The following is a 12,337-nucleotide window of genomic DNA, read 5'->3' on the forward strand; positions in this document are numbered from 1 at the left end:
TGTCACGCCTATCTCTCCTCTCTCTCGCTGCATCATTTCTTTGTGTTGGTCAGTAGAGCAAGTCAGGATTACCGTGGTAGGATTAGATGCTAATGGAAGGTGACTACACACACCGAGGTAATTCTATACCTATTAATGCTGCCCGGTTGACTAAGCAGATAGGATAACAGTGTGTGTTTGTGTGTCTGTCTATGTATGTATGTATGCATGTATGCATGCATGTATGCATGCATGTATGTATGCATGCATGTATGTATGCATGCATGTATGTATGCATGCATGTATGTATGCATGTATGTGTGTGTTCTCTACAAGGAGAGCTTAGGCTGTGTGAATAGAGTTTACTGTGTCAGTGCCAGTGGGGGTTACGTACAGTTTCCACTCTTTGGGCAGAGCTTCAAGCAGGTATAAAAGCTGTTTGATTAAAAGAAGTGAAGATGTATAGTAATTATCAGACACCAAACCTAACACTGATTTTAAAACAACTCAGGGATTAAATTTAGGTTTCAACATTGGGGGAATTCCCCTTTAAATGTTTCCTTTAATCTTATTTATAGACTATAGGGGAGGGATACTACCGATTGGAAGTACAGTATGCCCTATTCTTATCTTAGACTGTGCTTTCTCATCCTTTTTTCTGTCTTTGTTTTTCTTCTTTTTTTTTTCTTTTTCTCTTGATCTCCTCTGTCCCATCACGTCACCACCTCAGCAATGGTTACAAGTTGAACAGCTTTTTTAAACAGTATTTACATAAACATATTATAAGCCACTTAACCAAGAATTGTATGTTTGGACTAATGGTTCACCTTGGCGTTACCTATATAATGTTCTTGAGGATTCACATCGTAAACGTTTGCTTCAGTGGGACTTACGTTTGAACTAATCGTTCCAGAGTCAGTCGTTTTTTGCTGAGGTGTTTCCTCATTGGTTAATTTGCATTTTAGCTAACTGAATAGCTTGGAGTTTGCAGGTTTGAACCTGCTCCATCTGTCTGCCACTTTTCTGCTGGAACACCTGAATTATCCCAATGAGGAACAGTAAAGGATATTTCTGTTCTGTTCTTTTCTATTCTATCTGTATACATTGGCAAGAGTTTCATTCACATCTAAGGGAGATTTTTAGTCTACCTCTGCAGCACTTATTGCCAGTTGTTGTACCTGCTAGATTTGCAGGTATGTTGATATTGTTTACAATACCCGCAATTCAGAACTGAAATTCAAGCCCTGCAACCAGGTCAATAATTTATTTAGGATTTTCTTTAAAAAAATTGTAGACAAAATATTTATTCATATATAAAAATAGATTCTTATATAAACACAAACATTTACTAAGAGTACCTTGAGTTTTAACTATCAGAGGTTTTTTTTTTTTTTTTTTTTTTTTTTACTGTAGATACCCATTACCAGTTGACCAATCAAGAAATCTTTTGGCTAATCTGCTGAATTTGTATGTGAGGGGAAACAGTCAATATTTCAGGACATCTGGTGAAATCAGGAAAGAAAATGTAAACACATAGCAAACAACAGCTACCCAGTACTTGATTTCCTGTTCCAGATGTTGCTCATTGGTTTTGTAAGCAGATAGATAAATGTAAAAAGCTAATTAAAAGCTAAATCAGCATACAAAGGGCTATTGTTTCCATGTTATATTTCGTCAAATGCAGTTCCCCTTGTTTTCCACGTAATTCATTTCAATTTGGACTGAAAGTGGACTACGAATGGAAACCAGAAAGCTTCCAAATCAAGGCTCTTTCACACAGATGGCTCATATTTCTACGCTGTGATATTCCCATGTGCTTAACAACAGCAGTGTAAAGAGTTACCATTTTGTTTAATTAAATTTGCCACTCTTGGAAAAGTTTTGGGAGCTTCAATAGGTGCATCTCTTTTGATGTTTTAGAAATGGACAATTTCTGATTTGGATTTAAACTGAAAAAAGACCCAAATGGCATTTTGGAGTAACAGTAAATACCACTAACATTTCCATTTGCATTTTCTACTAACACTCCAGAAATGTAGTAGAGTTAAAATGTAAAAATAGCTGTCCAGCCAGATCAGAGTAGACAGTTGTTTCATCGGCAGCTGTCTCGGGGAACCCGCTGGACATCATCAGTGACCCTTGTGGGTCCTGGGACCCTAATTTAGCAACCACTTCTCGAAACCTCTTAGTATCAAGCTGCAGTGGACCCTGATACTCTGGCTGTCTGCGGTCTCTTCAGCCCTGCCTGCTGCAGAACCAGAGCTGGAATATTTTGTCTGCAACCGACTGTGACATTCCTGGCAGTCACAACAAAGCCAGGCAGAATTTTAGGTTTAGCCGAGAGGTGGCAGGGGAACAAGAAGAGGCCTCCAAGAGCTGCACAGACTGAAATACAAGCAGCGGGATGTGCTTTTTATGGTACGCATTCTTGGTTTGTAGCTTGACGTTCTTGTCCAGGATGACGCTTAGTGTCTGCTCAACTTTAAAAAGGAGTCCAAGTTTAATTAGTACGGATTACCAAGATTTGTAGGCAGTATAAAAGAAAGACTAGATTTGACTTCAGCACATTGGTCATAATTTCTACTTTGAAACATAATCTATGGGAAAGAAATGTCAGTTTGACCAGATTAAATTTATATGAACGCTAATAAACCTGGGTAAGCATATGCGAACCCAAAAATGATCAGAGATTTGCAGCAACACAATTCAACAACCATACAGTACAAAACATGCATATACCCAGGCACAAGAGGTTAGACCTCATGCTATTAGATGTTAGAAATTAATTTCACATCAATTTCAGTGTTTCCTACAGATTTAGTATAGTTTCTTAAATTAACTATCAAATAATATAATTTATAAGTTTCTCTTTCAATATTTTGCCATGTGAAACTCAAAATCTATTGCTTTGGACTGCCTGACCAGGCTGGTCCTAAATTTGCAGAGTATCTCCAGAGCATGCAATGGACTACTGCCTTATTACAAGTCAGTGTTGTTGTACTCTGTCTAGTCAGTGGAGGGAATCGTCACTGGGAATAAATCTGAATAATGTAGAGCATAGGTCTTCAGTTAAAATTTAAGGAGGTCAATTTAGAGAAAATGTCCTCAAACAAATGTCCAAAATGAGAGACACAGCACTACACAGCACTACTCTGGAATCAACAGGGTAGTTGGAGCCATTTTTCTGGAGAGCTTATGGTAAATATTAGGGATGTTCTTGATGATCAATTTATTAGTTGATTAAACTTGGAAAATATAAAAGCAGAAAAGCCTCAGAAAACAATCAGAACTGAGCACAATCAAATGGACATGTTTAAACATTGGCCATATATATTGTTGCTTAAAAACTTTCATTAATTTTAAAACAATTTGTTAACAAAATTGTAGTGTTTTAAAATGTTTTAAATGTCTCTGAAATGAGTGTCACACAATGCCACGCCTATGGAGAAAACGGTTAGGCAGCACTTCAGTCAAGTGGTTATATCGTTTTACTTTGACAAAGGCGACATACGACTGCTTGTTTTTGACATTAAGGTATTCCAGAAACGGTGCTGCTTTGCTCAGCTGACATCTGCTTGCTTTGTACCTTGTTCATTTCCAACCTCCCATCACTGAAAGAGGGAAGGGTGTGGTTGCCCATCAGTGCTACAGCCCTGGTTAATCAAAGCTGCATCAAAACATTGTTAAACCAACTGGTTACTGCTGTTATACTTTAATATAAATAAATATATCAAGTTGTTTCTCCACAGATCAACTCTGTACTGTGTTAATGCCAATGCTGATAGAGATAGGATAATTAAAGTTGACTTAATTTGAAAACTTACTCGCTTATATATGTTAGTATATATAAGTTTTCAAATTAAGTCAACTTTAATTATCCTAAGCTATATAAGCTTTTTCTTAAACCCCAGTACAAATTTACTCCAAGTTCATCCTATCACTCCTCCACCCACAAGTCAGAAATGGATTTGGAGTGTAGTCTTTCCTTTTCTCTTAATTTTCGTAATTTTCTATTCATCACAGGCTCGCTGTTAGATGTTCACCAGAGACATTCTGCCCACCACCTGCAGTATTTCATCATGCACAGCTAAATCCCTGCAGCTAGTAAACCTGTCAGCCCCATGCTGCGTGCATACTTGGCTAGCTGTAAAGCGGGGGCTGGCTAACGGCTTTAGCAGTGTAGAGCTAAGAGGCTAATGTTGTTGTGTTAGGGGTTAAATCGGTATTATCCTCTCCTTGGTGGACCAGCAGAGACAGAGGACAGACAGGGTGACTGGGTTCATGAAAATAAAGAGAGAGAAAGTGGAATCGGACCTCTGTTCGAGCAGGGCTTTCCTGCGTTTTAATTCAATAACCAGGACACTGCACCAGCAGCTGTTCCTTCAGATATAACCCAAGGTCAGAGCCTGCATGAACCAGCGTTACATTACATAATCATTCAGCCGCTTTTACAAAATGTAGATAAAGAAGTAGCTTTGACCCCTCAACGGTAAATGCCAACAAGATATGTTAATAATTAATTTTTTTTCCAGCTCCAAAACAATGGTCTCTTTATTTTTCTTTTTTGTTACAGAGACCTGCTGTGATACTAGTGTTAAATTTAAAAGCTGTTTTACTCACTTTGAAGAAGTGCCTGAGCAATTATTCTTGTGTCTCAACCAACATCAAGTTCGACTTAAACATCACTTTCCCAACTTTGGAAGTTAAATATAAAAGGTTGAACTGAAATGATGTGAGTGGAGTTGACTGCAACATGTTATGGTAGTGCAAATGCAATAAAAGCTTCCTAATAAGTGTTAAACTAAAAGTACTGACAATGACACAGAGAGAATGAAGTCGACAGGGAGATTTTTTTTGTTTGCCACACTTTAACACAGTTTCTTATTTAAGTCACAAACAAATATACAAACTGCAAAAAAAATTAAACTAAAAATTTTAAGAAATTATGCAAAAAGTTAAATTGTAAATAAATCACAGATATGACACACAACTATTTTAATAGCTGAATATTCTGGCTTTGTAAAAGATCCCTGAAGCAAATTCAGTTAAATTTTTAGTTTTACATTTTTTTCCAGACAGAGTAGAGGGAAAATGAACACATTTCTAAAACAAATACTCGAATAAATCTGAATATGTAAATCAGTTACCAGAGCATGTTTGCAAACCTTGACAAGCTGTTGGACCTGGCTGATCGAAAGTAAGCATGGCCTCAAAAAGACAGCTGGAATGCATTATACAACTCCTTTCAAAAAAGAAGTCAGTTTCTCGAGCAGTTCAGGCTGTTGACCAAAGACTATGATATATATGTTTAAAGATGCAATTAATTAAACTAATTTGATTTGCTTGAAGTATGTTTCACAAAAAAATAGTTTTGCCTGTTATGTGGGATGTGTTTATTTGCTGCAAGTAAGCACATTTGGTGCTCCCATGATTTTTGCCAGGGGTTTGTACAAAACAAAAAAAGTAGCCATGACAAGTCTCCAAACTACTAACATTTTTCTGACTTTGGTATTTTAATATGTTGGCTTTCCAGCTAGCAGCTAGTGCACTGATGACGTCATGTGAAGTAGGTTTTGCATTGAGATCCCTGGTGTTCATGCCATCTTTTGTTTTTGTTGAGCCCTTAAGGTGTGTTAAATTGGTAAGGAGATTTAAAGCTTTAGGGATTAGGCAACTAATTGATTAATCAGTTGAATTTCTCATGTTTTCAGTGTTTGTTTGTTTTTTTTGAGTGCAGGTTAAAACTGACATCATGAACATTATGATGGATTCAGAGTGTGAACTGCAGTTTCATGGCAAATCAGCGACATCTGCATAAGAACATTAGTTTGCCCATGTTTAGTGCCACTCGGGTGTTTCTGCTCATTAGTTGTCAGGCTCAGAATCCCCATCCCCTGTCATAACACGCATCTAGAAGCAAAAAGTAACATGCCGAACAGCTGATAATTGCTTTGTTTTTTTTTTTGTTATGTTAGAGAAAATCTGAAGAACTCTAAATATATGTGAATGTTAGATCCCCTAGGATTCAGTTAAGAGCTGCATTTATTGCTTAAATCTGTCATTAGTTAACTGAAAACTGGCAATAAATTATCCAGCAAAATAGAAAACAAGGTTTTTGTCAAACCTTTCACTTATATTCAGTATTTATTTTTAGATTTTCCATCTCATTTGACCTAAACGTTTTACTTTCTTTAATACCTTCATGCTGCCCCCCCCGCATTTGTACATTTCAGACCTCTGTTCTCTTTCTGTCATCCTGATTTTCATTTTGATTCAATCCCAAATTCATTTAAGTGGAGTCCATTAATCCTCACTGGATTTAATACTGCAGCTGTAATGCTCTGCTAAAGCACTGACAACATATTTTCTGTAGCGCCATTCTTTCTCTTAACATAGTTTGTTGGAATATGAACTCCCCTTAGGTTTGTAATTTTTCACTGTTTTTGTTTCACAAAGTGTTGATGTTGAATGCTCCTGTTGGATTCAAATAGGTCAAATGTTTCAGCTTTACGCGTCTCTGTTCAGTTTTGTGTGATTTGTTTTCTGCACATTCCAGTCCTGTGCAGACAAATGTCTGGCAGGTTTAATACTAATACCTAAATAATGCCCCTTTCTCCCTTCGTTAAGGCTACAACTCCTTCAGGATTATGGCTGTGAAAGAAATATTGTTAACATCTCTTTTAGACTTAAGGAATCTTGTTGCATCCTGACTTGTGTTATAGAGGTTTAATGCCCTCATTTGTCTTCTCATTTCCCCCCCGCAGGCCAGTTATCCTACATGGGAGGACTTTGTATCCAAAGGAAATAAACTGCAGTCGCAGCTCAGGTAAGAGGCACATTTGAATCCCTTTTTTGTGTGTGTTTTTAAATCAGCAGCTCATTATTAACATGAAACATTTTCACCTGTAGAGCAAATTAACCTGTAGATGAGGTCTCCTAACTGTATCACTAATTTTTGGTCATGACCTATTGTATAAAACCAGATATTGCCGTTTCACGCAACGATACTGTTTTCAACCACTCATCAAATCATCAAAGACAAGCTGTTGAACATGTCATAAGTGTGTCACAGTGACATGTTAGTTTTAACAGTTTTGCATGTTTCTCCTCTATTTATTCTCTCACTACTACTCCAACATGGAGTAGTTAACACTTTCTTGTTATATTTTTGTTGTTTAATAGTGACTTGCAAACTGTTTTTGGTGTTGGTAAGTAGGGCTGGGCGATATGGCCTAAAATCCATATCGAGGTATAATTTGAAGCATGTGCAGTAACGATATATATCGCAATATATTTTTTTCTTCCGTATTTTCTGCACCGTAAAGGTGGAATTAAAATCCTTTAATTTTCTCGAAAATCGAAAGTGCGCCTTATAATCCGGTGTGCCTTATGTATGAATTCTGGTTGTGCTTACTGACCTTGAACCGATTTTATGTGTAACACGGCGCTCAAAAATCTATCAAAAATGTTTTAGTACCACTTTGGTAAACTACGAAGCCACACCGCTTGATGGATTGCCGGAGCATTACGGCTTCCGTAGTCAGGAGCCTCGGTATATAATATATAATGATGTGCTACGTGATTGCTAGTGACACAGCTATGTTAGCATAACATAAACAGTGAAGCTAGAGGATGAACGCTAACTTCTTTCCACTCGATAAAAGTTAATGTGAGGGTCAAATGCAATCGCATGGCAGGATGCTGTAAACGGACCAAACTTCAGTCAGGACAACAACTGAGATAATCCATCCACAATACGAGGTTAGTTATTAATATACTGCAACAACATGGGAATAGAGCAGCTGCGAGAGAATTCAACATTCAAGCGCAGTTTTTGGCTTTCCTCAAATTCCAAAACGTGCTTCCTCTCTTCACTATTACTGTCGCCCGGCATAATTTGCAGATGATACTGCTTGCAGCTGCTGCGATGCTTTCGACCAAAACAGGCGCAGCTTGATGACACTATCAACATGCGCTTTCGCGGTAGAGCGGTATAGTCAAAATCTCTACCGTTGGCCAAATTCATATCGTTTCTACCGTTTACCGTTTCTACTGCCCACCCCTATTGGTAAGGGAAATTATTTGTCTTAAAAGGGAAAAAATTGCTAAATGAACCAGAATTTTTTTAATAACTTCATAGTTTAAATATATGAAGGTCATGACCATCCCTATTTAAAATAGGAATGTGACTGTTTGATATCTTATATCAGTCAGAAAATCTTGTTGATCATCCTGCAACTCAGCAGAAGATTGTCAGTTTCCCTGAACTATAATTGGATGGCATGTTGCCAAATACTTAGTCGTGTTTTTTCAGTTCGTTTTTCCATAGAAAATATTTGCCCACGATGACAGATCAACCGCATCCTGTCTTGTGTCGTTGTGACATCAGTTTTAGGTCGCAGATGAAACACTAAGAGATTTGGGCTTTTAGAGATTAAGAGACTAAGAGATTTTTAGAGTGTAAGGTTAAGGTGTGTACATGAGAATGTCACAAATGGATCACAATGCTCGGTTTGTTTTACGTCCACACAGGTTCTCAGTCAGAGTCTCTAACCACTGCAGGGTTTTATAATGTAAAAGATTGTCTCTACCACTTATTGATCTTATGTCATTATTATCATTATTATTATTCATATTTGGCTTTGATTATGAGAAATACCAAGGTTTTACTTTACAGCAAAACAACACTACCAGGCTTTTCATGATCCCTTGGGTTTTTATCTCGTAGAACTTCATAAATATATAATAAAATATTCTGGTCATTAGGGCTGTGCGACATGACCAAAATCTCATATCCCGATATAAGAATTCTATCGTCCTGATAACGATATAAATCACAAAAATGTAACATTTTCTGTAAATTCTGTGAATCTCGGGCAGCTCGACTTGCGGGACGTGTTTCCAGCTGCCCGTCATGTAGCTGGAGTCCGTGAGTCGTTTGGTACCGGGCTGCGAGAGTTGAGGCTCAGGTGTGAAATGTATGGTTTTCAGGGTTTTTAACGGTTTTCAGCGTTATTTTGTTATCGTTTTGATCGTTAACTCGGTTTTCCTGGGTCTTTTCACGTGTGTTATGAATAAATCTTCTTTTTTTCGGTACCGGTACTAGTTTTATTTTGTTGTATTTATCCGCGACACATTAAAGGCCGGTCCGTGAAAATATTGTCGGGCATAAACCGGTCCGTGTCGCAAAAAAGGTTGGAGACCGCTGTTTTAACCGATGTATGAAACTATACATTTTTAGACATAAGTTGTAACGGCCGCCGTTTTCTTTGTGAGTATTTATTACACAGCGTGCTGCGGGGAAAAGCCTGTTCTAACGTTTGAGTCTAAGGTTTATTTTTAGCACCTGGCGGCTCTTTTTTACTTCTCATCCGTAAATAATCTGCTCTTTCACGTGATTCAGTTTATTTTGAAAAGTCTCAACAGGATCTTGAGCTTTATTGTGAAAGGTTTATGTGGAACATAAACAAGCGGACACGCGATGCTGTTACCGTCGTTGTTGCTAACCACAACGCATAAAAACAAGCGCTTGTCCGTCTGTAGTGTGGTTATATAAAATATAAGAGAAAGAGAGAACTTTTCCACACTCCACCAGAGTGTTCATTCAGTGAGGGATTTAGATGGAGAAGATCAAATACATATTTGCACACACAGAGCTTCAAGAGTGTGTTTAATTATATTATATATTTCTTGTAGTCTGACTGTGTGTCTATGTGCTAAAACACATTATTGTCAATGCTGGGACTGTTATTAGGTGTTTTTGGAAAGTTATTAAATGAAATTATTGTTAGTTACTTCTGTTCAGTTATTATATATAATTATGGACGGTGTGCACCAATTAACATGTACTCTGGTTAATGCACCAGATTTATTCCTACCTTTTATAAGTCTACTGCTGGTGCATTGATAGGACAACATGCAAAATCATATGGGCACAGCAAATTGGTAAATACGATTTAAACAGTGTGGTATAATAAAATATATTTAAAGGCACTTAAGCACAGACAGTTAAGAAAACATGACTCCAGTTCATGCTGTATTTTTTCAAGATGGTATAAAGTTGGTATGAAGATGGAATTCATTAAGTGGATCTAAGCATCATCAACTAAAATTAAACCAATCTCTGCTACACTTGATGTAACCTAACTCTGACTATGAAACCACAGCCACTGTGCACCAGTCCAATACACTGTTGTTTACTTTAAATCCATCACAGTACAGCGCACTAACCTGTATCCTGCACTAACCTGCAGAGTGTTTAATGCAATCTTTAAATAACAAAATTAGTCTGTCTCAGTTTGTTTTGCAGCATGTTTCACAATAGGAAAAAACATAATGTCACATATAGGACTTAGATGTGAGCTTTATATTTCCAGCTTATCAAATAACCACTGAGCAGTGCTTGTATAGCATTTACTATTATTGTAGTTATTATTATTATTATTATTATTATTATTATTATTGTAATTGTAATTGGTTCATTAATTTGTTGAGTCATTTGACTATTTATTTTTTAATGTTTACACTTTTATTCTTCCATATTTTCTAAAAAGTTGTAAATTGGATTGTTGTCTTCAGCCTATCCTGTTTGTGAACTGCATTGTTAAGTAAGTGTGTGTGTGTGTGTGAGAGAGAAAGAGAAAGAACTCTTTGGTCTTAATATGAAAGAGAATTTCCACTGAGGTCAGATGCACAAACTAGAGACAGGAGTGTCATATGATCTTCTTAGTTTGGTTTTCAGAGATAATGACTGTGCGTGCGTGTGTGCGCATACATGCACTTGCGCAGCTATAGAAGCATAGACCTGACTGGTAATTGACACACATACACAGACAAAAGATCCATTGATGTAGCTGATGTGCGCCTCTCAAGGTCTCCAGTTGCACTCCTAACACTGGCCTTTGCAGGTGATTGGACTCATTTATCTTCACCAGACATACTGTTTTTTGTTTTTTTTGTTTTTTTTTCCCCCCCCCCCAAGAGTAGTGCAGAGGCTTGTTCAGGATGCATCTTCTGATTTGGTGTCCGTGTGTGTGTTTCCTCCAGATTTAGAAAAAGTTCTTATGGTGGCACTTATGTGTCTGATTACCTGACCTATTTATTCCCACTGTTGCAGATTTTAACAGTTTGTCCAAACCCCAAAGGTACATACTGTATGCTGTAGTCACTTTGTTTATGATTCTGTATCAAATAACCCATGCCTGATACCAGTGTGCACCCTCTGAAATGGGAACCTCTGATAAACACTGCTCAAGTGTGAACTCATTTAAGATTTTGTCCTTCTCGTCACATCTAATTTGTTTGCGTTGGCGGCTTCGTGGTCCCTCAGTGAGTCTGAGCGTGACCACAGTTCCACTTTCGATGCCCATTAAATTGTGAGCCTGTGTCTCTTTGAAACTTGATTGAGACCCTGAGCACAAATAAGCTCTGCAAGACACCTCATCAGTGCGATAGTAGAGCGTATTTACTAAAGCTAGTAAAAATCTAAAAAGGTTTTTGTGTGGTATTTAACTTAATCCATCTAAAGAGTTGTTGGTTCTTTACAATGTCATGCTTGTGCTTTCAACCAGTTGATCGTCTACCTACGCATGTTGCCATGACACTGTGTGTTGGGCTTTTCTTGGAGGAGTTAATGCAGTGGCGTCTTTTGCTTTCTAAACCTGAACAAATGATAGCATGATGGAATGATATTATGTGTACATTCAGCACGACAGGTAACACGTGTTGTTTGTTTCAGAACGACCATCGTGGTGACCGGAGCCTTCCTGGATGCTTTTCAGAAGGTGGCAGACATGGCGACTGGAACCAGAGGTAACCATACACACACACACACACACACACACACACACACACACACACACACACACACACACACACACACACACACAGTTGACACGTTACTGTCTGTGGCCCAGTTGTTATCATCTTGCTCTGTGTTTTTAAGCGACTCACAGCAAATCAAGATAAATGTTTTCTCTCTTTCTTTCTCCTCACAGTGCGATCTTTCACCGTTTCTCTTTTTATTATAAATAGTAAGATCATGAGGGAGCTAATTAGCGCTGTTAACTCTCCGTGGACAGTATGTGGGTGGGATAGAATATCAAGTAAAAACCATTAACCATTGTGCTACTAAAGGATGGTATGTGGCAGGACAAGCCCCTAGCTAATTGTCAGTACATTGCTCGTTCTGTCTGCCTTTCTATGATGGCCCAGTGATTGAGTGGCAACCTGTCCAGGGTATACCTCCTCACCATAAGTCGGGCTAAGTGACAACATGGCTAATTTTGTGTGTTAAAGGACCTTCGATTGCGTTCTATCAGGCAAATGCCATAAAGTGCTCTAGTTCACCAGAAAAAGC

General features: G+C 37.9%; 1 protein-coding gene across 3 annotated transcripts in view; it reads left to right on the plus strand.

The window, feature by feature from the left end:
* Positions 1-12,337, plus strand: part of mtss1 (MTSS I-BAR domain containing 1) — a 62,563-nt gene that overhangs the window by 4,401 nt on the left and 45,825 nt on the right. For all 3 annotated transcript variants that reach the window (XM_084929009.1, XM_084929010.1, XM_084929011.1), the window contains exons 2-3: positions 6,744-6,805; positions 11,717-11,790. In XM_084929009.1, coding sequence (XP_084785135.1) covers positions 6,744-6,805; positions 11,717-11,790 — 136 coding nt within the window. The remainder of the gene's footprint in view (positions 1-6,743; positions 6,806-11,716; positions 11,791-12,337) is intronic.

The sequence above is a fragment of the Perissodus microlepis genome, chromosome 5 (genome assembly GCF_051167445.1).
Source record: "Perissodus microlepis isolate ML-2025 ecotype Zambia chromosome 5, ASM5116744v1, whole genome shotgun sequence".
NCBI classification, from domain to species: domain Eukaryota; kingdom Metazoa; phylum Chordata; class Actinopteri; order Cichliformes; family Cichlidae; genus Perissodus; species Perissodus microlepis.